This window comes from Wolffia australiana, chromosome 1, assembly GCF_029677425.1.
Source record: "Wolffia australiana isolate 7733 chromosome 1, ASM2967742v1".
In the NCBI taxonomy this organism is placed as follows: domain Eukaryota; kingdom Viridiplantae; phylum Streptophyta; class Magnoliopsida; order Alismatales; family Araceae; genus Wolffia; species Wolffia australiana.
In genome coordinates this window covers 18,857,291-18,882,217 of record NC_135835.1, presented here as the reverse complement: position 1 = coordinate 18,882,217, position 24,927 = coordinate 18,857,291, and the positions used below count along the sequence as shown (strand labels likewise).

General features: G+C 39.1%; 1 protein-coding gene and 1 pseudogene across 2 annotated transcripts; one reads left to right on the top strand and one right to left on the bottom strand.

Moving 5' to 3' along the window:
- Positions 1-151: 151 nt before the first annotated feature.
- On the bottom strand, positions 152-3,270 carry LOC144706019 (NADH-ubiquinone oxidoreductase chain 6 pseudogene; annotated as a pseudogene).
- A 12,645-nt stretch (positions 3,271-15,915) lies between these two features.
- TPK1 (thiamine pyrophosphokinase1) lies at positions 15,916-19,326 on the top strand. Of its 2 annotated transcripts, none has more exons than XM_078583397.1 (6): positions 15,916-16,192; positions 16,260-16,356; positions 16,964-17,036; positions 17,900-18,001; positions 18,541-18,790; positions 18,987-19,326. In XM_078583397.1, the coding sequence occupies exons 1-6, from the start codon at positions 16,075-16,077 to the stop codon at positions 19,109-19,111; spliced, it is 765 nt and encodes a 254-aa protein (XP_078439523.1). In that variant the 5' UTR covers positions 15,916-16,074; the 3' UTR covers positions 19,112-19,326. The 2 variants fall into 2 exon arrangements, with proteins under 2 accessions (XP_078439523.1, XP_078439531.1); XM_078583405.1 differs by having other exon boundaries at positions 15,924-16,192; positions 16,255-16,356.
- The last annotated feature ends 5,601 nt before the right edge of the window (positions 19,327-24,927 follow it).

Genomic DNA, 24,927 nt, shown 5'->3' with positions numbered 1-24,927 from the left:
GGCAGCTACGATAGTGGCAGAGCACAGGGATGTGGCCTCGATGGTGGGAACACTGAACAACTGGGCATGACAGCTGCATTGGTGGTGGAAAATGGTAGGCAATAGCCACAAAGGGGGGCTCATAAGGGAACCTGGAGCAGTGTGATGTGACCTATTCGGAGGCATAGAATGATGGGTGCAAGTAGAGGTGTCCGATCAGTGCACCTTGAGGTCCATCATACAACTTAAGACAGGGGATTTGTGACACAATAAGAGTGGTTCTGATGTAAAAAACTGAAAAATGAATTCCAGACATCATGTGAAAATCTGATAGTGGATATTCCTCCAAAAGTGACAGATCTTTCACTATATCTCATCTCTTGCATCTAAAGTAGAGAGCGACATGTCCAAATCTTGGTGGTTGTGTTATATAAAAGGCAGATCGGTGGCAAGGAGTTACCACATGCAGCATTAAACATGTATCCTAATCTCCTTAAAAGGGGATTATCAAAACATGTTATTGTGAGTGGATCAGTAGTCTTGGGGCCGTCTTGACATGATTTTGAGTGGAAACCGTGTTATTGTGTTAATAGAAAGCCTTTAAGTATGATATTTGAAGGCAAGCTTTGTATGAGCTGTAAAGAATTGTAAACATCAAGGTTAGTAAAAGAGATTTAATATCCCTTCATTTGATTATGTATGAATCTAGATTAGCTTTAGAATTTTCAGAGGTTTATACTATTTTATCTCTCTCATTTCTCTTAATAATATCTCCTTTATTCCTTATCCAATCTCCCACTCTTGAGCTTGTTGGAAAGCTAGTGTGGTGTCTACTACCCAAATATTACTTTGGATCCTCAATCGGAGTTCATTTTCCATCTCATTTCTAGAAATTCAAATGTGTCAATTTTGGCTCAGTCATTGTCAACCCTAATTTTTTAGATCTGAACTTGACTTGCAGGTTTATTAAATTTGAATATAGGTACTGAGCAGGCTGTCAATCTTCTTGACGTCTAAGTTGTGGGTTCTCAATTTCTGTATAAAATTACCATAAATTATGAAATGAATTTAAAGAATAATTTTGATTTTGGTTTGTATGATTATGAAAATAATGATAATAATAAAATTTCATGATTTCAAGAAAATGTAAATGTAAATTATAATACAGTTTTTTTGGATGGATTGAAAATGTAAATGATAAGTATCATATGAATAACATAATGTATTATTAGGATTTCATTTTATAATAACTAGATTCATAATGTTCATATTTTAAAAAATATATGAGCCATTCCATGATACACAAAAATATAGAAAGAATTCTATGTGTGATGAAAGAAGTGATTAAACTTTACACACGTCTACAAAGATTTTAAAAATCTTTCCCAACTATTAGACTCCTGGAAGAGATCAGCATAAGAAAATCTCTGAATAAAGAAACAAATTAATATCTGATTACAACTATTCCCAGGAAAATGAAGAAAATTGATGAAATCAGATTTTGGGGGAATGATGCACTTCTTGAGTTCATCATTGAATTTTATAAGACCTTGAGTTTCAAAAGAAATATGATTAGCAAGTGAAGAGCAAGGGTTCTCTCCTTGGGGAATGATGATTAGGAAATTGATGCCTCTTAAAATTATTAGTAGATAGTGAAAAGATGTATTTTATAAGATAATTAGTATGGCGAGATGGGAAGGCGATAATGAAATATATGGAATAGTACGTATAATATATATAGAATAAGTGGCCACAATGATGGTTGGAAATATGAATTAAATGTAATGGATGGATATGGATGATTGTTTGATGGATGTAGAGTAATGGATGGATATGGATGGTTGTTGATGGATGTGGAGTAATGGATGTCTATGGATGGTTGTTAATGGATATGTAGTAATGTATGGATATGGATGGTTTGTGATGGATGTGAATTAGTGGATGGATATGTATGGATATGTTTTGAGGATAAGATACCAACATAATTTCAAGGAACTCGCCATAGATCCATTTCTCCTGCCATGATTCAAGGTAATTTGATGTAGCAGAAGAGCCTATCAGCCTATATTTTTCCTTCTAACTTTTATCAACAATTCGCACTAAAACATTTGATGGATATTCAATACCACTTTATTTGCTCACCCTATCAATGTAGGATAAATTCCAAGATTATTTATACATGGATATCGGAGTATATTTATAGATCAGAGGGCATGGATGGATATTGGAAGGAGAGTGCTAAAGCTACCCTAAAACTTCAACCTCAAACTCATTTTAGACAATCAGATATCATGTTTTGAAGTTGAATCATTCTAAAGATTCTAAATTTGGATCCACCTGTGAAATCGCTGAGGTATCTGCAAAATCCTTGTATTCACTAAAGATTTTGCTCCAATTTATGTTTTTAATTTTCATGATCTACATATCAATATACATTCTAAGGGATAATTTCAATCATAGACAATGTAAACATAATCTTCTGCCTAACTCATAGCATGACTCCTCTCCTTACAACACCATGAGCACTTTAAAATCAGCATTTGATACATGCTAGTGCCAACCCAACCACATCAATGTAGTTTTTTATATTCTTAAATAATTATTCAAGGTAATGTGTCCATGAATTTATCTCTTTACATACACGTTTAAGCCACATGCAATGGAGATTCATATGGTCCAGCAGAATAATCAGAACCTTGTGAGCAAGTTGTTGATTTGGTATGTTGTCCTCATTATAGTCCTCCTAGAATTAATAGTATTTCATTAGAAAACATCCAGTCTTTTCATCTTTTAGTCTTATGCATAGTCAGTACAATAAGATCAATCAAGGCTGCTGATAAAATCTGACAAGGAACCAAAACCCAGAAAAAATAGAATTAATAGTAAATTCCCCAATGTTACCAAAATAATCCAAATTCATACATTTCTATCATAAACTGTATATCTCAGAGAGGTCATATTTCTTTGGGTCAGTAGTAATGGAATGGCTCATTATCAAAAATGAAGAATATTTCCCACCAAAGGATCAGTCCAATAATACCACTCACTGGTCAATAGTGTAAATATTGAATAGCACAACCACGAATAGGAATGAAATGGTAATATCTCCTATATGAACCACTGGGAGATCATGGTGTAGAAGATGATACTTTTAAAATATAAGAAAACATGTAGTCTTACAAAAAAGTATGGCGGGAAACAAAACGAAACAAAATGTGGCAGGTTTTTTTGTGAACGCACAACCATCAAACTAGAGATCAAAGTTGGGCTCGACAACACATTATATATCATTCTTTGAGAACCTTTACTGAAGTGAAACTCGAATGTATCTTCTTGTTTTTGTGTTGACATGTCCCTGTTTCTAATTGCATTTATTATGATTTAAATAATCAATTTTTTATCGCACAAACTCATGCCCACGAGTTCCATCATATTTAATATTTTTAGAATCCTTTGTTTTTATCCAAGTACATCATGTCAATGTACATTAAAAATAAATGATTAAATATTTATTGGACAATTATGGCCTCATAAATTTGTGATGACATCTCTTCACAATGATTAGAGTAGCTAATTATTGGCTAATCTCAATGACTGGTTAGTTTTATGATAAATTGAATGGTCACTCATGCCAAGTCAAAATAAACCCCAACATAAAATAAGAGCCCTTTCATGTTCTAGAAATAGATTCTGTTACATAAAAATCAAAAAAATATGTTACAACTTAAAAAGATTTTTTACTTGTAAGTGTGTCATAGGAAAAGTTACATAAAATATAATTTTTCTAAACAAGTGTATTCTTCACAAATATGTTATTGGATAATTCTGTAAAACTATCCAAATTTTCATTAAAATTAGAATATTGTTATAAAAATCGTGTTTGATAAATTTTAATTCAAATATGTCTGATTCTATGCCATGGTTCTGATGGGTGACCATCATGACAACGCCGACAGGGGACGAGTTCAACCGCACTGAGCTCTCATGTTGATGCTCATAATCCTAGTTTCAGATATTCGGCTTTAGTTTGCTCGTAAGTGTTGCATGTTATTTCTTTGTATTTATTTTCTTTGAACGATCGGATTGTGCCATTATATTTTGGCCTAGTCCCTTATTTATTTTGTCTCTGTAATTTTTGTCAAGGGGAATATCCTCTCGCGACAGTTTCTTCCCCTATTGTCAATCACTTGGTAGCCCTCCTCCCTATATAAGGGGATGGCATGCCCAAGTGAGGGTTAGGATGTTGATTTGAAATTTGAAAGTTTCTCCTTATTTGAGTATTGTTCTTTAGAGAGTAGTGTAGTTTTTTTGATCTACCATGATTAAAGATCGTGGAGCCTCCGTCGCTGCGTTCGTCACGTCCACGTCGAGATAACTGCGTGAAGCAAATTGCCTTTGACAGTTTCTCTATTCCTCTGCTCGGTTCTTGAAGAAATCAAGAAGACGTATCTCTTGGGGGGCTCGCCTACCCACGGAAGTCTCTTCGTGACAACACGCCACTGTTGCTGTTGAGCCGCTGCTTCATCATCATTGCCATTGAGCTCCTTGTCACGGCCACCACCCCGTCATTGTTGCTGCTGTAGCGCTTCATTTCTCTTGGCTGCTTCAAGAATCATCACACCCGCGCCTGCTTGTCATGGCTGCCCAACTGCTCAAGAACGCCACACGAGGAATCTTGTGATTCCAGAAAATCACACTCCATCTTTTCATCGACCTTGCTCTACACCATCATCGTCGTGTGTTCCGGCGATCCGCACTGCCCCTTTGATAAGCCTAAAAATGCACGTAAATATGTCGTTGATTTTGGGTTTAGACTTATAAAATAAAATTTACATTTTCACTTAATTACTAAATATGGAATATAGAGCAAGGAGTCAAACCACAGGGAGGCAACAAATGAGAATTTTTATCCAATTGTCATGATTTAATTCAAAAATGAATTTATTTTGCAATTAATAAATCTTAATTATCCTCAATAATATTCTTTAACTAATCAAAATTAAGTAGAACTTAATTTTGCTTTTTAATATTTTGGTCAGAAATTTCAAGATAGGAATATTATAACTTTAAGCTCAGATTAATTCAGATTATTAATTTCCCAATTATTATAAATTTTAAAACAATTTTATGAATTAAAATTGGGAATTAAATAATCAAGAAAGGAATTTTTAAATTGGACTTCAAGATGGATGAATTTTCGATTCAAATTTTATTTTTAGGTTTTTTTTTATGTTGAATTAAATTCCTAAACAATAAAAGTGGAAATCTAGAGAGAGAAACTAGACAAATTAACCTAGAGAGAGAAAGTGAAGAAATTGGGAAAAGATGAAATCCGACCCTAAATTAAAAATCTAATGAAGCAGAAATGTTTTAAATTGATGTAGAATTAAGGATCAAAAATCAGATCTTGAATTGGAGTCAAAATGAAGTGTTAATTTCATTCAAAACAAACTTCTAGGGCATGTATATTTTGCCCATGCCTTGGCGTTTTAGAATCATTCAAGAAGATCATTGAAATACAAATCAGAGACTTACAAATTTGAGTTCAGAAGCAAGATCTGTCGACTTCAAGAGTTGCTCCTGTGTCCTTCCTGGCCAATTGCTTGGGGAGAGCCTCCAAAAGTGTTTTTTGCCCTTTTCCAGACCTCCATTTAAATATCTAACCGTCTGGATTGTAGAGGGAGAAAAAACAAATCTGCCCTAAAAATTTCAGCCCAATCCGACATCTAGATCTCAAGATATCAAGGTTTTAGTGATGATAACTCTAGGCCGTTGGATCATTTTATCTCTCCTCCAAGAAGCTTGGAAATGGCGTTTTCTCATTGGTTGTTATATTCTTTCTCGTTTTCCGCTTCCTCGGATTGCATTCTGAGGCTTCGTTGTCCGCGTCGGCCGCCCGTAATGATTGGAGATTGATTAGCCTTTTTCAATGGCTATAGAGAAGCCCCGTCACCCTGTATATATATAAAAATAAAAAAACAAACAAGGCCAGCCGCAATTTTTTTACACACGTGTGTCGTAGCTGCAATGTTTGACTATTCTTCTCTCTTTATTTCTTTTTTTTTTCCGTGTGTCGGTGGCCGCAGTTTTTGACTAGTTCTATAATAAAAAAAAGCGGTGAACATACCGTTTTCATTTTTGTATTGTTTTCGGTGTCGATTTCTGCGTGTACGCGGAAAATCGACGCTGTAAGGCGTTAATTTTCAAAAATGTCGGTCGCCGCATGCACGTTGCACACGTGCATGTCGGTGGGCGTATATATATATATAAATCTCTCTCTTATTATTAATAATAATTATCCACTCATTCACCCGAATTTCGGGCGAATGACGTGGATGCCCTTTAATATATAAAAAATATATTATAAAATTCCAAATATTTATTATTTAAATATATAAAAATCATTTCTTGGCTATATAATGGTCAATAAATTATATAAAAAATGGAAAAATTCCAGAAAAATCATGAAAACACTTACCAACCTTAAGCCAAGTATTTAAAACCCTGCAAAAAATATTTCTTCACTAAAATGAGGTAAAATTCCATGTGATAAATGATAAAAAATAGAAAAAATAATAAAATGAAACTGCAACTGATTTATCTTTATTTTAATGTGATAACATGCAAATATAATCATTAAAATACATAAATATAATGTAAAACTCATTAATTAATCATTGAAATACAAATCAGAGACTTACAAATTTGAGTTCAGAAGCAAGATCTGTCGACTTCAAGAGTTGCTCCTGTGTCCTTCCTGGCCAATTGCTTGGGGAGAGCCTCCAAAAGTGTTTTTTGCCCTTTTCCAGACCTCCATTTAAATATCTAACCGTCTGGATTGTAGAGGGAGAAAAAACAAATCTGCCCTAAAAATTTCAGCCCAATCCGACATCTAGATCTCAAGATATCAAGGTTTTAGTGATGATAACTCTAGGCCGTTGGATCATTTTATCTCTCCTCCAAGAAGCTTGGAAATGGCGTTTTCTCATTGGTTGTTATATTCTTTCTCGTTTTCCGCTTCCTCGGATCGCATTCTGAGGCTTCGTTGTCCGCGTCGGCCGCCCGTAATGATTGGAGATTGATTAGCCTTTTTCAATGGCTATAGAGAAGCCCCGTCACCCTGTATATATATAAAAATAAAAAAACAAACAAGGCCAGCCGCAATTTTTTTACACACGTGCGTCGTAGCTGCAATGTTTGACTATTCTTCTCTCTTTATTTCTTTTTTTTTTCCGTGTGTCGGTGGCCGCAGTTTTTGACTAGTTCTATAATAAAAAAAAGCGGTGAACATACCGTTTTCATTTTTGTATTGTTTTCGGTGTCGATTTCTGCGTGTACGCGGAAAATCGACGCTGTAAGGCGTTAATTTTCAAAAATAGGTCGCCACGTCGCACTGCGTGCATGCGTATGCATGGCGTATATATATATAAATCTCTCTCTTATTATTAATAATAATTATCCACTCATTCACCCGAATTTCGGGCGAATGACGTGGATGCCCTTTAATATATAAAAAATATATTATAAAATTCCAAATATTTATTATTTAAATATATAAAAATCATTTCTTGGCTATATAATGGTCAATAAATTATATAAAAAATGGAAAAATTCCAGAAAAATCATGAAAACACTTACCAACCTTAAGCCAAGTATTTAAAACCCTGCAAAAAATATTTCTTCACTAAAATGAGGTAAAATTCCATGTGATAAATGATAAAAAATAGAAAAAATAATAAAATGAAAGTGCAACTGATTTATCTTTATTTTAATGTGATAACATGCAAATATAATCATTAAAATACATAAATATAATGTAAAACTCATTAATTAATCATGTTAATTTGCAAGTTATCACCCTTGTGCGCATCCAGCGCTACAACATCGCGGTGACCCAGCGCCACGCCAGCCACACCGCACGGCCAGTGTCTCACGACATTCTGTGTGTGTGGTTCAGCATCAAGCGCCAATCGCCCATAGCACCACGTCGAGCCGCGCACGTTACTGCTTCGCACCCTCAAGGGGGGGGGAGCCGTGCCTCGCCGTGCTTGCTGCAACGCATACCTCAGCACCATGGCACGTCGTCCACCTTTCTGTGCCACACACCTTCTTGTTGTGTGATCGTTCCTTGCCTTGGCGCTGAACATTCATCATCTCACAACCATATTGCGTCTTGCTTGCTCCTATAGACGTCATCAAATCCGTGTTGCTGAGACGCTCTTGTGGATAAACAACTTCATCTCTGCACTCCGCCAGGTACGCTTCGTTCCTCTTCCTAGTCAGTATTATTACGTTCTACAGTGCCGTCGCTGGCTATCTGTTGTTCTGCCGCATTTAAAATACGATTGATATAGGATAGCCACCTGTGTCGAGAGTTAGAATATTCCTTTGCGATAGAAGGCTAGTATATTGATAACGAAAGTTGTGGACACTCCTGGGCTGTTGCGAGCTCCTTACGTCCTAGGTATTCTGTTAGTTTAAAGGGTCATTGAGAGTCTGAGCATATTTCTTTTCTTCTCGGAACTTTAGGGGATCGTTCACTAGATAATTGTTGCCTTAAATTCTCGATGAAGAGTTATTTTAGTACTTGCATCCATAAAATTTTTTAGACTCGTAATCCTTTTCTCTTGTGTTGTAATAAGAACCGACGATCCCAGTATTCTCGTATTACATCAGGTTCAATCATGGAAAACAAGTTTTTCCATGATTATAGAAGCGATTTTGATTCCAAATTGATGTTTAAAATCATATATCACATGTACCTTACGGGGAACTTGTTCCACCTTTGACTTGCTCACTAAGAGATTGTTCTGAAGCTGTTCGCATGCCGACCTCTAGAAGTATTCATGCGATCACGTTGCTCTTGGATCTCAACTTCTTCTTAGTCAAATCTTCTTGAAAATCTTGATGATATTCTCACCAAGAAGACACTCTCATTTGTTAAGTGGAGAAGAGATCAAAGTGGACAACGGGGGTTCCCAATTTTGGCTTGCCTGGGTGGTTGAAATGAATGCCCCGTACCTATTTATATATTTTTAAGGTTTTTTCAAAAATTTCATAAAGTAAAATATATTCACCAATGCCCTTATGATCTTAAGCGTGTGACCCTCAAGGACCATGTGTCATTCTAGTTAATAACTTTAGTGGCCCAATAACAATTATTAGACAACCTTATTAAGTAATTATATCAGCATATAGATTACTTAACTAAGGATCGATTTAACCCAACCGATAGGTTAAGTTTCCGGCCCGTGGGGTGCCAAGATACAGCTCGTGTTCAAACTCTCTTATGGAAAGTTTACAGTCATCAGGTATCGTATGTGTATAATCTATCATCTGTGTGAGACTCTCGAATGACTTAGGGTATGGTTGATTGTCAAACCCTAATCTATCATAGGATTAGTACTGATGCATAATGGGAAGCATTGGGGAACGACTTCTCCAATCTCTTCTCTATCCTAGCTAGGGATTTTCTGTGTCATATTCCTTCAGTTAATCTCCTCTTATATCAAGGGTGGAAGATCCCATCTTGGCCACTCAATAATCTCTATGGGTTTCTTCCTACATCCGAGCTATGACTTGTTTGAACCCCATAGTAAAAAACTCCTACGTTATAGTCAAAATATAGTCATCCATCTACGAGATGTCATTGGTGTCTCAAATCAATGCACTACTTATACAACCGTGACATGAATCAACCTAATTTACATTTAGATATAATTCCATTCATGGATTCTTTGGGCCAATTCAGTGTACTCTTTCTCCAAAGAGTACCCACTATATGTCCTTAGTATCACTACGGATGGCACGCAGCAGCCAGAACCCCCAGAGACGTCTGGGGGGATGTCATCATCGTCATCATCGCCTCTGTCGGTTCGCATTCAACCCAACTGGCACGCCAAGGCAACTGTGAAGGCACCGTGGTTCAAATATCCCGAGTGAAAGCACGCTCGTGATTGTTCAGATTTATCGGTATCATTCCTTGTTTTTTTCTTATTTTCGTCCGTCATTTTGTTTATTGTGTCATCGTCTATGGCGCGTCTTCCCTTGATTCCTTATTTTGTCTGTCCTCCGTCGCTTCGTCCATTGTTGTGTGTGTCTTTTAATTTTTGTTTTGTAAGGGGTCCTTAGTTATTTGGACCCCCCACCCCCATCCCTTTTCTTTATGTTTTCTTTTCTATTTGGTTCTAATTGGGGGCGCCCTTAAAGGCCCTTTAGTAGACCTATTCCCCCCTAATGTACCTCATTAGGGCCCATCTCTATCTCCCTATTTAAGGGAAGGGGTGGCGCCCTAATGAGGCAGACCTGTTTTTCATCATATTGCATTTTATTTTTATTGGAAGTCTGGTCTCACCAACGAGGAAGGAAGAAGAGGGAAACAAGGAGAAGAGAGAAGAAGGGGAACAAGAAAGGGACATGATCTGGTCTTCAGGTGTGTGGGGGTTGATACTCATCCTCTCCCCCTTATTTCCACTTCATCGCCAGTCCTTGGGACCTTATGACAGTCACGCACGAGAGGGATATTCGCACCACCGACTCTGGCGAGACGACACTCCCGCCTTAGTCAACGGACTTGCACCGGAGGGTACGACCATATCTGGTCAAGGAACTGGCCTCCGACGTGGGGATTCGCTGATTTCTGGCGGTCTCGAACTTCTTGTCTCCCTGATCGGATTTGTTTCGGTGAAGCTGTGAATCGTGTTGCGCTGCCGGCGGGGTCAATCATTCTACTCGGTCAGATCCCATTGGTGGTCCATGGAGGATTGCTGATTCATGCACCCGCAGACTCGACAAACTGTTCACGTTCACTATGGGTCTGCCAAGTGCTCGACGTGAATCCTACACCCTCCCCCTCTACATTGTTGGGGTTGTAGTGCAGGGTGACCTGGCTTATGGGTGTCGCAGATTCCAACTAGGCACTACCTAACCGCCGGTTATTGATCCCAGGCGTTGTGAGATGTCAGTTCCTTCCGCTGCTCATCCCGAAGCCTGGTTAGATAGTGATCAATTCTCATCCGCTGTTGCTGTCGACGTCCACATTCCCCCCCCCCTCTTGAGTCGACCTTCAATCGTGCCTGGTGGTGATCAGCGCCATCCCGCGCCCCACCAAGTCAGTTGGGCTCGTGCTCCTGTTACGGCTTGCCCGTTACCGGCTGTCATTTGCCCGTTGCAAGAAGGTGCGTAGTACAGCCTGGCAGCCAGGTTGAGTTGTACAGTATCTCTCTCTTGCCTCCTAGTATCCACTTCCCTACCTACCTCTTCAGGTCCGGCCCACGGCCTGCTGTCGAGCTATCTCTCTACATGCCTCCACCTCATCCTCCCGTCCTAGCTTTCTGCATCGACAAGATTGTGGCATCGAGCAACCCACCGACGAGGTACATCGTCTTCCCTCTCGCCCGTTACATTATCTTTTGCAGTACATTATTGATTGCTTCCGCCGCACTCGGGCAAGAGATATGTGAGAGAGAAGTGAGAGAAAACTATGAGAATTGAGCGTCTTACCGGTACGGGTCACGCCCGTCCGTTATGTGCGAGCCCTATGGATTGATTCCATTCGACGTCGTAGACTCCGTCGTCCCTCCAACAATGTTCAAGAGGTCACCATCGCCGTCACCCGGCGATCCCTTCGGAGCTCGGAGCTTGGCACACTTCATCGAGTCGGGGCCTGCAAGTATGACAACGTAGGACGCATCATCTCATCGTAGTTACATACCTGTTAGGGTTTATCCGTCGGACGACAACACCGTCGACCTCTGACATCACCCTCTAGGTAACTGAGCATCGTCTCGGTACCAAGTAGATGACATCCTAGATGACGTTCGACATCAATTACACCAATAGCTATAGGATCAGCTACAATTATTGTTTAAGTAGGATCAATTAGTGTTATTCTATCAGGATAACTCGATGTCCATCTCTACTATCCATCAAGTAAGAATATTTAGAATACATGTTTAAAGACTAGTGATCATTGTAAAATGGTCTCATCATAATTCACTATGTCATTGCACATATTCATGGACGTCATTATAAACATCACATCCGAATATTAATGAACATAATATTTTATTCAATGAACTTACATAAAACATGGTGATGTGGTTTTGTTTGACGACCACATAATATCCATCAAAATAAACATATGAAGTTCATGAGATTATTATCACATTAGCATATTGTCAATGGGACACACGAGCCTACAAAATTTCAACTCAGTAAAAGTTATATGTAACTTAGGTATGGGATAGAAAGATTGAGACTTTGAGTCAGAATAATAAAATTTGTAATTTTCCTAACCTTACCACATATTTAGAGAGGTGCACACTCCACTTTTCCGTTCAGGATGACCTCATGTTGGGTCTGCAACAAATGGGGTAGCAAAGGGTGGGTCTTGCAGCAACAATGTTGTGGTTTTGGGAAAGTTTCTTACTCCTTTTGTTATTTCCATATTAATGTCCTTTCTTTCCCTCAACATTTCCCCTCCCACATTTTTAAGAGATCAGTTCTCTTATTCATCTTCTTCGGCTCCTTTATACATCCTCTCTTTGCTTCCGTTGCACCACCATATTCTTTATTTTTAAGTTTTTGAGGTGCACTCTTTCTCGTTCCAGGATTCCTGTTTTCTCTTATTGATGTAGTAGTCTGAGAATCTCACAATTTTAAATTGTTCTCTGAAGACTGGTTGGCTGTGAAATGATTTTAAAGGTCCTTAGGGAGTGTTTATTTAAGAAATTTGCTTTTCATTTTTCATCAGCAATTGATCAGTTATTTATGTTCCAAATAAAAATTGAATATTAATTTATAGCTCCATGGAATTTAAATGACACATGATATCTCATTTCATAAAATCTTATTTTAATAGTCAGAATTTTCCTCCTATATTTTCCAAAAGCAGCTTCAAATTAGATATTGTAATGTAGTGGTGCAACGAAAAGAACTTATTTGTAGGATACTTTTTTCTCAATTTTTATGTGATTTTATATTTCTTATTCACAAATTATTGTGTGATATTCTTATTCACAATTTAGGTGTTCAACATTTGATATAATGGACTTCATGTTGATTTATTAAGCAATTTTAGAATAGCAAACTCCTGCTAACTTTGTCACAACTTTTCCTGGGGAACAATTATCCCCTGTAACAAGAGAAAGCTCGTGGAAAGTGGCGCCATGTACATTGAAGAAATCAAGGATGGACACCTATCTTTAAACATCACTTGTTAACATGTTGCGATAAATTGTGGTGGACAGGGGAAATTAAGCTTAGAGAATGTTACAATTTCCATTGAAGTATTAATTTTCATTCCAAAAATGCTTGAAATTTACTTCTTTAATATGGTTGTGGGTTCCTCAACAAGAATAAGCCATCACAATCTGAAATGGTCATCTTGAGAAGTCCCCACTAATGGATATAATTTTATAATAACTACTTGAAGTATATGAGGATTCAATGAATTTATCAATTGGAGAGGTGGTGTGTTTAAATGGAGGATGTCACTTGTGAAATGGTTAACAAGAACTTAACTTTCATACCTTAAGAAACAGGAGATAAAATGAAATGAATAGATGAATACCTTTTGTGATAATAACCTTACATATATTATGCATTATAATTGAATAAAAAAACTACCTCTTTAAATAAAATATAATGGGCCAGGAACTGATGATGGAATTGTGACAATGGTGAAATTTTCACCCACACTCTCAAGCAGGCATGCTAAATGTTAGTGGTCATCTTAATTTTTTTGCTGTATGCAGAGTGATGGAATTTTCAAACCACACAACACAGTACAAAGTACCATGCACTGTGGTTATGCTGTTCTGCGTAATTTTTAAAAAAAATAAATAAAACAAAAAACATTACTTACAGTCTGAGATTCAGTTGAGATGTGACTGAGATTCTGGCAGTGGGGGGCCAGAGCTTCAAGCAATTGAAATTTTGGCAAGAGAATAGGAATCATAGAGAACATTGGAAGCTTTTTGAATTGATGTGTAATACAATTTTTGGACTGTGGGTGGAAAGGATGGGGATAGATCAGAGAGCTCTGTTATTTAATCTCCAATTGAGAAAAGGATTGGAAAAACCTCTTAATGTTATTTATATAAAATGTTAGATTGTGGATAGAGGAAGTGTTTCCCATGGTGAGAGATGTGAGTATTTCTGATATGATTGAGCTGGCCCACCTGAAAATAGCAAGAGGCCACCTGAAAGAAATTACAAAACTCAGGCTGAAGATGGATGGTTTGTTTGACTCAAAAGAACACTCAGCTAACTTCACTTGTGAGTTGTTGGTGTTGTACACAATCGTCAATCGGTGAGCTACACAACTTCAGCGCGAATTGCATTTGCACCACACACCATATCAAAATTCAGACGATTACGCAAATATGACATGTTTGAGTGCGTGGGTCCAAAATTGTCACCATTCCATTATCAGTCCCTGGTGGTCTAGATAGAGAACCTTTGTCTATTATCTTTCTATTGAAAAAACTTTTTAGTTCAATATATTTCCAAATAAATATTTTGAGTTAGTACCACAAAAATTCATCTACTTCACTTCATTTTATCCTTAATTTCTGAAGGTATGCAAAATCAGATTCTAGTTTATGCATTTGAGAGTTCACATCCGCCCAAATTTGGACCGTACATCGCACTGTGGGTTGGTGTCATCTAATTTTCGCTCTCTTGGTGCAGAAATTTGCACCGTGTCACATCGCACAACTAAGTCTACACCCAAAAGCACTAGGATAACAAGCTGGGCTCTTCTCACCAATATAATGCCGGGATGCAGACGGGACAGCTATTTTGTCTGAGATGAAAAATTGTCCTGTCCAAGGGTTTGTACGAAATTCGGGACGAAAATTCATCCTGGAGATGACCGGACAGGATCTTTTTCGTCTCGTGGGATGAAAAAACCGTCCGTCTGGAGGTCTCGGATGACGGACTGACAAATCTGGACTAAAAACCGCTAGAGCCACATCCGACGGAAGATGTAGCCACGCGATCTCCGACGATGAGGACAGATGCGGCAGACGTCGGGGAAGCAAATGCCGACGATGAGGACAGGAGAGGTGGCGCTGGAGGGGAAGGAAGTATGGCGTCCGTATGGCAAGCTAGGTGGCACCGGAGAGGGAAGAAAGTAGGAGCCGGGAGAGGTGGCACCGTGTGCCAACGACGAGGGGAAAGGGAAGATAGCCAGTTAGCCACCGGACAGGAGAGGTTTCTTCTTTCTATTGGTAGGTTGCGCCCTAAACGACTCAACGGACAACATACCTTTAATTAAATTAAAAAATAAAACTGGTTTTTTTTTCGTCGGGGACGAGGGACGGGACGGTTTTTTCCCCGGATAGGACGAAAAATCATCCCGGGAGAACTGGACAGGACGGTTTTCGTACCATCAGACGAAAAATTTGTCCTGTCCTTCGTCCCGGCACTGACTCCGGACGTTGAAAGGGATGAAATTCATCCCATTCCGTCCCGTCCATCGTCCAAGTCCGGGACGATCCGGAACTATACTCACCAACCAGTATTCTGAAGATAAGATGAAAGCCTGATAATGACAATGATAACGATGGTGATGATGACGATGCGGATGATTACTGTAACTATGACAATGGTGAGGATGATTATGAAGATGACGAAGACGACAATGAAGACACGATGACAATGATGATGTCGAGGAGGAGAACAATGACGAGGAGGACAACAACGGTGATGGCAAGGACTATAAGGACGACAACAACAATGTCGACGACGACAGTAAGGACGCGGAGGACGATGAGGATGACGAGGACAAGGACAAAGACGATGACGACAAGGACTGACACCAAGGAAGAGGACAAGGATGATGACGACAAGGATGAGGACAAGGAAGACGACGACGACGACGACCACGACAACGACGACGACGATGATGATGATAATGTGTCAAGAGATGATCAGAGGCGGCGGCATCGTACCGCTTCTTTTCCCGCGTTCTTACGACTCGCGATCCGAACCTAATCTTGGTCGAGTCGCATCCACAATTACGATCTCTGCAATCCGATTTCGCCATCGCTCCTTCTCCCCGATCGTAGTCGATTGCTGTCGGATAGGATGGAGTTGATGACGCATTCCTCGACATTCCTCCTTCCTCAGGTGTCCTCTCCGACCTATGCTCTAATTGTTCTCAATCAGCAATTGCCGCTCTTCACACCGATTCTTTGGAATCACGGTACGTTGATCATCACCCCAGGATCTCAGTTTGTTGGTTTTTAATTTTTTGAAATTGTTTAGAGCAGCAAAGTTGCACATCTGCGCGGATGGAGGGGCGAACAGGTTACACGACGAGATGCCGTCTATGTTCCCCAATGAAGATCCTTCCGCAATCCGAAGAAGGTTTCTCTCACATTCTCCTGGTCACGTAATTTAGCCGGATCTTGCTTGAAACGCGGTTCTCGTTTTCTCCTTTGAGCGTTGAATTTTGGGGGCAATTTTGCTTTTCGACTGTTCTTTCAATCGTGTCTTCTTCGAAGAATTTTCTCTGAGCTTGAGGGTTCTTCTGGCTTGTATCCTGCTTCCTGCCCAAGTAACGCAGCGCAGTTAATCCGTTTACACGGCACTTCTTCTGCGAAGTTACTAGTAGAAGAATGCCACAAGTTTTATGAAATTAAATTCTCTTGTCTGATGTTGAATCTATGGTGTAAATGTCATGAATTTCAACCTTCGTTAATTTATTGAATCATTTCAACCTTCTTTCTTGATAAGTTTGAACTCATTTGCATCCGAACTAGGAACTGTTGTCGAACAAATGTCTTGCCATTTGGTCCTGGACCAGAGAAAATCTTGATTCCTTTTCAACAGATCTTGGTCATTGATATTGATTATTTGAATCGATGGTGTAAATGTGTTGTTGATGAATTAAGTCTCTTGCTCTTAGTTTCATCTAAATCACGGTCTATGCGGCTCTGATTTTCCTTTATAAATTTGCTTTTACTTATTTCAGATACAAACCTGATGTCATTACGGGAGATATGGATTCAGTTAGAGAAGAAATACTGGAATTCTATGCAAACATGGTACGATGTTAGTTTTTCTCAATTCTCTCCTTAAAACAGATGTGTGCTTAAAAGCTTTCTCATCAATTTATAAGGCTAAAAAGGTTTTACTCGTGTCAGCTATGCATTAAGTCCACTTCTCCACTCGTTCGTCTACGACAACCCTGATTTATGTCATAAACGTTTTCACTAGCCTCATCCTGAGCTGTAATATCTATGAAATGTGCTTAACTGAGATTCATTAATTGAAATTTCTTCCTGGTGGTTAAACAGGAAAAAAGGAATAGAGAGAGACTTAGAAGAATTTAAAGTGAGGCCAAGTAAACTCTCTAGTCGAATGGGAAAAATAACTTGATTAAGAATGCGACGAGTAAGATTGATGATTTTTTAGCTCAATGATTTCCTTTTCACATTGTTTCAAAAGAATCTGACGCTCCTGTAACTCGTTTTCCTAGTGTCTTGTCTTCCATAAAGAAATTATTGGATTGTACTTAACGGCCCCTCTCATAACGTAACATCCAATATATTATATTTTCTCACCAAGAAGCTATGTGTTGGTCTGAAAAGATCCTTTGTCTGCACAATAAAAGATTTCAACCTCAATTGAAATAACATTCTCTTGGACAACTAATTGTTGTGGACTTACCTGAGATTATTTGCCTGCAATGAACTAAAGACAACCTTAAGGAGCACTGCGTCTCAGATTTGACTCCTATGTAAGAATATTAATGCACTGTCGCCTTTTCTTGTGGTGATATGAGAATGCATGACGTTTGATCTTGTATTTCAGAATTTTAGTACTATCTAGCGGTGAAAAGATATACTCTTATTTTCACTGCACTTTTCTGTGGAAGACTTTAATTCATTGTCATTACGCCTTTCAGGGAACAGAGATAATTAATCTGTCACAAGATCAGAACACCACGGATCTCCATAAATGTGTGGCATTAATCTGCAGCCGTATGCCTGAGGTCAACAACTCCAATGTAAGTTTTCAGATCGCTTCATTAAAAAAAATCAATTTATTAACACTTATATCATTATCGTCACCATTTCCAACAGCTCTTATATCAGATTACACAACTTTGAGTTGATTGATCGGTAAATATTTCATGTAATGTCATGATTAACACCTGAATTGGTCATTCCAGATACTACGAGCGCGTAGGTATCATTTCTGGAAAAGTTGATTAATCGGTTAATTGTTCATATAATATGGTTATTGAAACCTGAATCTGTCGTTCCAGATACCCGGTGGGTGCAGTTTTCTTTTTATGAAACAGTGTTCAAATCTTGAAAATGTCTTCCTCTGGATTATTTGGCGAACTGGATTATTATAGGCTATGGGATCCTGGTAAATTCTACGAATTTGTTCCCTGAGTAAAATTGTGAAAAAGAAATTACATAGGGTAGGCAGACTAGCTTGGAATTGAGGATCTCATATCTTGGAAATAGGTTTACATTCTCCTAATATTGTTTTACTGGGACCAGGAGTTTGAATAAGTTTAGTCTTTGAGCATTTCAGCTAGCAGTACTTGTCACTGGGGCGCTTGGTGGTAGGTTTGATCATGAAATGGGAAACATCAATGTTCTTTATCGGTTTCCCCAGACTCCGATCATCCTGTTATCGGATGACTGCTTGATTTACCTCTTGTCTAAGGGTTACCGCCATGAGATTATTGTCCAATCATCTGTGGAAGGGCCTCATTGTGGTCTTATACCGATTGGCGCTCCGTGTGCTAGCACCACTACCTCTGGTCTGCAGTGGGACCTCTGTGAGTTTACTCTCTCTCTCCATCTCGATTTATCTGTCTATTTGCCAGTCTATATGCACTCCAATCTTTATATTTTGTTTCTATACCCTACTCTATCGCTATACCTCTCTCTACAGTAATCGAGATTGGTCTTATTTTTCTGTTTGAAGTAGAAAAATTACTGGCTGGAATATCTCAACTGTCTTTTATGTGCCAGCTGCTGCAGAGATGCACTTTGGGGGAGTCATCAGCACCTCCAACATAGTCCGCGAAGAGAAAATCACTATCTCCTCTGACTCTGATATTCTCTGGACTATTTCGATCAGACGGCCATCTCCATGAATTTTATTGCCTCCTGAAGATTTCTCACCATTCCATTGGCCACTGCATACCTATTTGTCGGTGTGAAAATTCTTATTCTTCTATCATGATTCTTCCATTGATTTGGATAATTGGGGAAGGTCATCTGTTGATGATTATTGTGGCCTTTGTCCCGTGAGATGTCTCTCAAAGTCAAAGGTGACTGTCTTCATTTGGCTGTACTTTTGTGTCTGATATATCCTATTGACCCACAGATGGCCTGGATCTGCTGGACTTTGATAAAATACGATATAGATCTATCAAAAAATGAGGAAATGTTGTGTGAAATGTGTAAAACTTTCACGTTGGACGGAGAAAAAAATTGTAGAATATTTCTGCAAGAAATGTCACTGATATAGAGAAAAAAACACCAATCGACACAAGATCATAATCCAATATCTCAAGAAGGAAAGTACAATGGCAAGAGGAAAGATAATACTGAAAGGAGAAGGATAACAAGGAGGAAGACCACATTGGCTCTTCCTCTCCTCCTGGGATGGATCTCTCCAAGTCCAGCCCACCTTGGCAATAGTCTGATCTCAGTCAATGCCGTGTGACTGGGACTTCCCTCCTTTATATAGGATTTGAGATTTACTGCTCAAAACCGTTTGACCCCATACAAGTCCACTAGGGCCATTACTTGTGCTTAGGGAATGATAGTTTCAGTCTCAGTATCTTTTTTTGGCAAAAACTTCAATCAATACATAAAGTATGATTCAGTCTCCGTTTGGTCAAAGATCGGTTTCTGTTGGGTAAAACCAATAGTTCAATCTCGAGTTCTGGGGAAAAAACAAATTCTACGTTGAGAACTTATGGTAAAAATTTAGGTCAGAAGATTAATTAAAAGAAGAAAACAATCTATTTTAGTAGGTAACTATAACATTTTCACCATCACTGCATAATCAAAGAAAATTTTGGCATGAGGTTTATTTATCAAAACTTCATGAGGAAAAAATTACTAAACAATAATAGTTGCCAGAGACCTTAAATATATTAAGTTATATTTCCCTAGATACCCCTGCATGTGGCTCCTTGACTCTGCTTGCTTGCATTTTTTTGTTTTGGCACCACTCGGTTATTACATTGCTTCCATGTATCACGATCCATCTTCACAACCTGGAATAAGCATACAAAGGCATCATGACCCATGTGTAAGAGGGACACAAATGAAAAATAATATTTTTTTAAAAGAGGAGAATATCACCATAAATAAAAAATAGGACTCATTCGAGTTCCTCTACATTATCATTTGCTTCAGATTCTTCTGCATCATAATCCCCACAGTTGTCACGAGTGAAAAACTTCATAGTCATTTGAATCAATATTGTTTAGGCAGATAACCTACCTTTTTTAAGTGACATAATTCCTTGCACTGTAAAAAAAAACGCTGTGATAGAGCGCTCTAAACAGAATTTAATAAGAATTATTCTCCTAAGATGGCAGGATATTGATATTTTTAGATCCAATATGATGTTACCATTCAACTGAGTTATCCTCAATACCAATGCAAGGCACACTTACATAACCCTTTACTTCATCTGTGATAGATATTGGTACCATCATTTTGTTTGTTTGTTTCCCCTCCATCAAAACAATAATTACTTTTAGTCTTTTGGCACTTGGAACATGCCTATGTTTAATAACTAAACGGGGATTTGAATTCAACAAACTATGAGTGATTTCAAGAAATCGAGGTACATACTGAATGATAGAATTCAACTCACTCTCAGGAACAAATGCAAATTTCATTTTTGGGTCCAAGATTCTTGCAATATATAGCATTGGCTTCATCCTTGAGAGGACCTCATAATTTAATAATTTATCTTTCATGGAAACGTATGCACTTTTAAGTGCCTTTGATTGTTCAAAGCTAATAAATGAGTACCCTCACTTCACTTTGAAGAGGGTTGTCTAGTCCATCAATTAATGCTTGCAACTTTTTATAGAATCCTCTCAAAATGTTGGATGATGTATTATACGAGAAGATCATGAAAACATCAAAGTCAATAGAAAAAGGTTGTAAAAGAACCCACTCTTCATTAGTGATGTTGAGATATTCATTTTTTTGGTGTTGACATATTCACTCACCATCTCATTTAATAATCTTCTTTTCTATGAAGCTTCTTTAATCATATTATATTTCGAGCTTCACCTAGTGGGGACATCTTCAAGGAGTAAATTACAGTTCTCTGATCCCAATTTCTCGCATATGATTTGATAGTGGTAAAGTTGTCTCAGTGAAGGTCCAACTGTAATGACTAGTGTTCAAAATCTAAATAGTACCTATTTGAATGATCTTAGAATGCTATCTTCAACTACACATTCATGTGGGTCGTTACCCTATTCTACTAGATTTTTTCAATTTGATTTTCATTCCTGTTTCTCGTTACCCTATTCAATTAGATTTTATTTTGAACTAGATTTTTTCCCCCACATGTCACTCACAAAATTTTAATGTTACAAAGTAGTATAGTAAATTTCATGAAATCCATGAAATAATTTTTTTATTATAAGTAAATACCTAGTTCTTTGAAGCCTCATACTCAAAAGTTTAAAATATATACCATGCATGGTGCATTGTATTTCTCGTTGAACTTTGAGTAAGAATCCATCAATAGTATTTCTAAGGTTACAACCAAAGTAATTATTACTTGCATTAACGATTGTGATAGAAAATACTTGTAAAAGAAGGATAATAATTATTATTAGTTTTTCATTAGGAAAAAGAGCTAATAATGTATCAATTGCCTTGTGAGTTAGATTGTAATCCTTCAAAATTGAGTGCAATGTATCGTCCAAGTATGAAACCTCATGTGACTTGATTAATTGCTTTATATTGAGAACTTGTTCACGAAGCTTCCATTTCTTATTGATCTAGTGAAGTACCATCCCACAAATAGCCACGTGTAGGGAAGGACACAGTCTGACTGGACCAAACCGGACTGTCGGTCAGCCTTTTTAGGGCTGATCGAACCTTCCGATCCTGGTCCGGTTTGCACGTCGAACTGGATGGAAGACCGGTCCTCTCTCTGACCATCTATCTGCTCGCGCTCTCTCTCTCTCTCACCCTCGCTCACTCTCTTCCTCTTTCCTTCTCATTCTCTCTCATTGTCTCTCCCGCTCATTCTCTCTCTCCCTCTCTCTCTCGTCCTCTCTCCCCCTCTCCTGCTCGTTCGCTTTCCCTCTCTCCATGTCATTATCTCCGCCTCTCTCTCACACCCTCTCTCCCGCTAGTTCTCTCCCCCTCTCTCTTTCTCATTCGTAAAACCCTAATCTGCATTACCCGTGGTTGAGTTACATTTGGTTTTAGCCAACCCTGTCTTCGAACTGATGGAAATATATGTGGCAGGAAAGACAATCACACATTTCACATCTCATTCCATGTTCATTAATACAACATATTCATTGTAGTGCACGTGTGATGCTTATAGTGAAGCCCATGAATACATGATCGGACTTAGTGTATTCTAAACATTCCTATTCGAAGGATATGCAAGAAGGACATAGAAGTATCCAGATAGAATAACACTATCTACCCTCACTCATATGATGAGTATGGCCGGTCCCGTAGCCATTAGTGTGGCGACAGGATAGATAGTGGGTGATCTTTAATGAAAAGAGTTCACTGAATTTATCCGTACAAATCCCTGAATGGTATTATACCGAATTGTCAATCAAGTCGATTCACGTCACGGTTGTGTAAGTGGTCCTTAGACCTGAGACACCAAAGACATCTTGTGGACGGTTGTACTTTGACGATGGGCAATGAGTCTTTCAATTATGGGATTCTAAATGGTCTAAGTTCGGGTACATCAAGAAGTTTACGAAGACGATTGAGTGGTCAAGATGGGATCGTCCACCCTTGATATAAGAGGTGACAGCTCAAGGAAGACAATGCGATGAAGTTCTTGGCCAAGGCAGTGAAATATCAAAGAAGAGTTATGCGATGATTTTCGAATGCATCAGTATTAACTCTGATGACCGAATAGGGTGATCATCTGTATTGTGAGAGATAAGACGATGAGATTTGAGTGCAGGGAGTACATGTGTCTTCCAGACAACATAGTTGTCTTTTGTGAGTTTGATCGGAGAGATCATGGTTTCTGGTATTTTTGAGGGAGCCTTCAACATAGCAGCTCTGCTTTGAAGAAACCCCTAAGAAGATGTCTCAGATTTTTCATCTTCTAGACGTACTTCTTCAGTATCGTCTTCTCGCTTCAGCTCTGATACCATGTTGAATATTGGAGAGGAAATTGATCACAGCACTGATGAAGAGAGACAGATGAGGGATATGGAAGTGGAGAAGAGAGACTTATGAACAGACTGCAATAAAAATGAATATCGAGTTCGAATGTCACAAGAGGTCGACCATCCTATTTATAGGGTTTTATAAAACCCTTATCTGCGTTAAACGCAGTTGAGTTAGGGTTGGGTTTAGCTAACCCTGCCTTGGAACACTGCGAGGTCTCAATCTTCGTGACACGTGGGTGCGACGTGGGTTGATCCACAAGATCTTCTTTAACATCTCCCTCTCTCTCTCTTTTGTCCTCTCTCCCGCTACTTCTCTAGCCCTCTCTCCCGCTCATTATCTCCCCCTCTATCCCTGTATTTCTCCCTCTCTCCCACTACTTCTCGAGCCCTATCTCCCACTCATTCTCTCCCCTTCTCTCCCTGTCTCCCTCTCCCTCGTTCGCTCTCCCTCCCTCCTTGCCTATCACCCTCTCTTCTGCTCTCACTCTCTTCCTCTCATTTTCTTTCCCTCTATCTTTCTCACCGGCTCTCCCTCTCCTTTCTCAAGGCCCTCTATCTCTCTTGCCCTCTCTCTCACCCTCTCTCCCGCTCTCCCTCTCCTCCTCTCTCACCTTCACTTTCTCTCTCCCTCTCTCTGTCAACCCCTCTCCCGCTTTCACTCTCCTCTCTTCCTCTTGTTCTCTACTCACTCTCCCTCTCTTTCGCTCTCCTTCTCTCCCTCCCTCGTTCTCTCTCTCATACTCTCTCCCTCTAATATGCTCCCTCTCCCTCGCACAATCTCTCCCTCTAGCATGCTCCCTCTCCCTCGTGCACTCTCTCCCTACTGAACTCTCTCCCTCTCCCTCTCACTTTCCCTCTCCTCCTCTCCCTCTCACCCTTTATCCCTCTCTCACTCTCTTCCTCTCTCCCTCTCTCCCTCTCTTTCTCTCTCCCTCTTGTACTCTCCTTCTTTACTACTCCCTCTCTCCCTCCATAACTCTTGCACTCTCATTCTCTCTCTCAGTCTCGCCCTCTCATTCTCTCACTGTCTTACCCTCTACCTCTGGTATTATCTTTGTCTTGCACTACTTCAGTCTCCCTATCACTCTCTCACTCTCTCCCTCTCGCATTCTCTCACTCTCACTCTCTAATTATATTCCTCTCTCTCACTCTCTCCCTCTCGCATTCTCACACTCTCACTCTCTAATTATTTTCCTCTCTCTCACTCTCTCCCTCTCACATTCTCACACTCTCACTCTATAATTATATTCCTCTCTCTCTCTTACACACACACACACTTTCTCTCTATCCAATACTGCTTCGGCTCTAGATCCGACATTAGATGCAGGGAGACGGCCAAGTCAACTTAACATGAACTTGCACATTGGCTAGTCAATTTGACTGACCGAAGATCAGACTGGACCGAGACCAAAACCGGACAGAACTTCAGGTCTAGGTTTAGGTTTTTGGTAAAACCGGACCGAGACCAGACCGTGTCCTTCCCTAGCCACGTGGTTGATGGTAGTCCAAGTGTCCATTGTAATTGGGATTTTCCAGTTGGGCAAAGG

Bases quoted from the DNA above. Each gene is read 5' to 3' on its own strand.
- TPK1 (XM_078583397.1), top strand. From the start codon at position 16,075: ATGGAGTTGATGACGCATTCCTCGACATTCCTCCTTCCTCAGGTGTCC. The intron at 16,193-16,259 runs GTACGTTGATCA...TGTTTAGAGCAG, and splicing joins ACCGATTCTTTGGAATCACG to CAAAGTTGCACATCTGCGCG. The intron at 17,037-17,899 runs GTACGATGTTAG...TACGCCTTTCAG, and splicing joins TGGAATTCTATGCAAACATG to GGAACAGAGATAATTAATCT.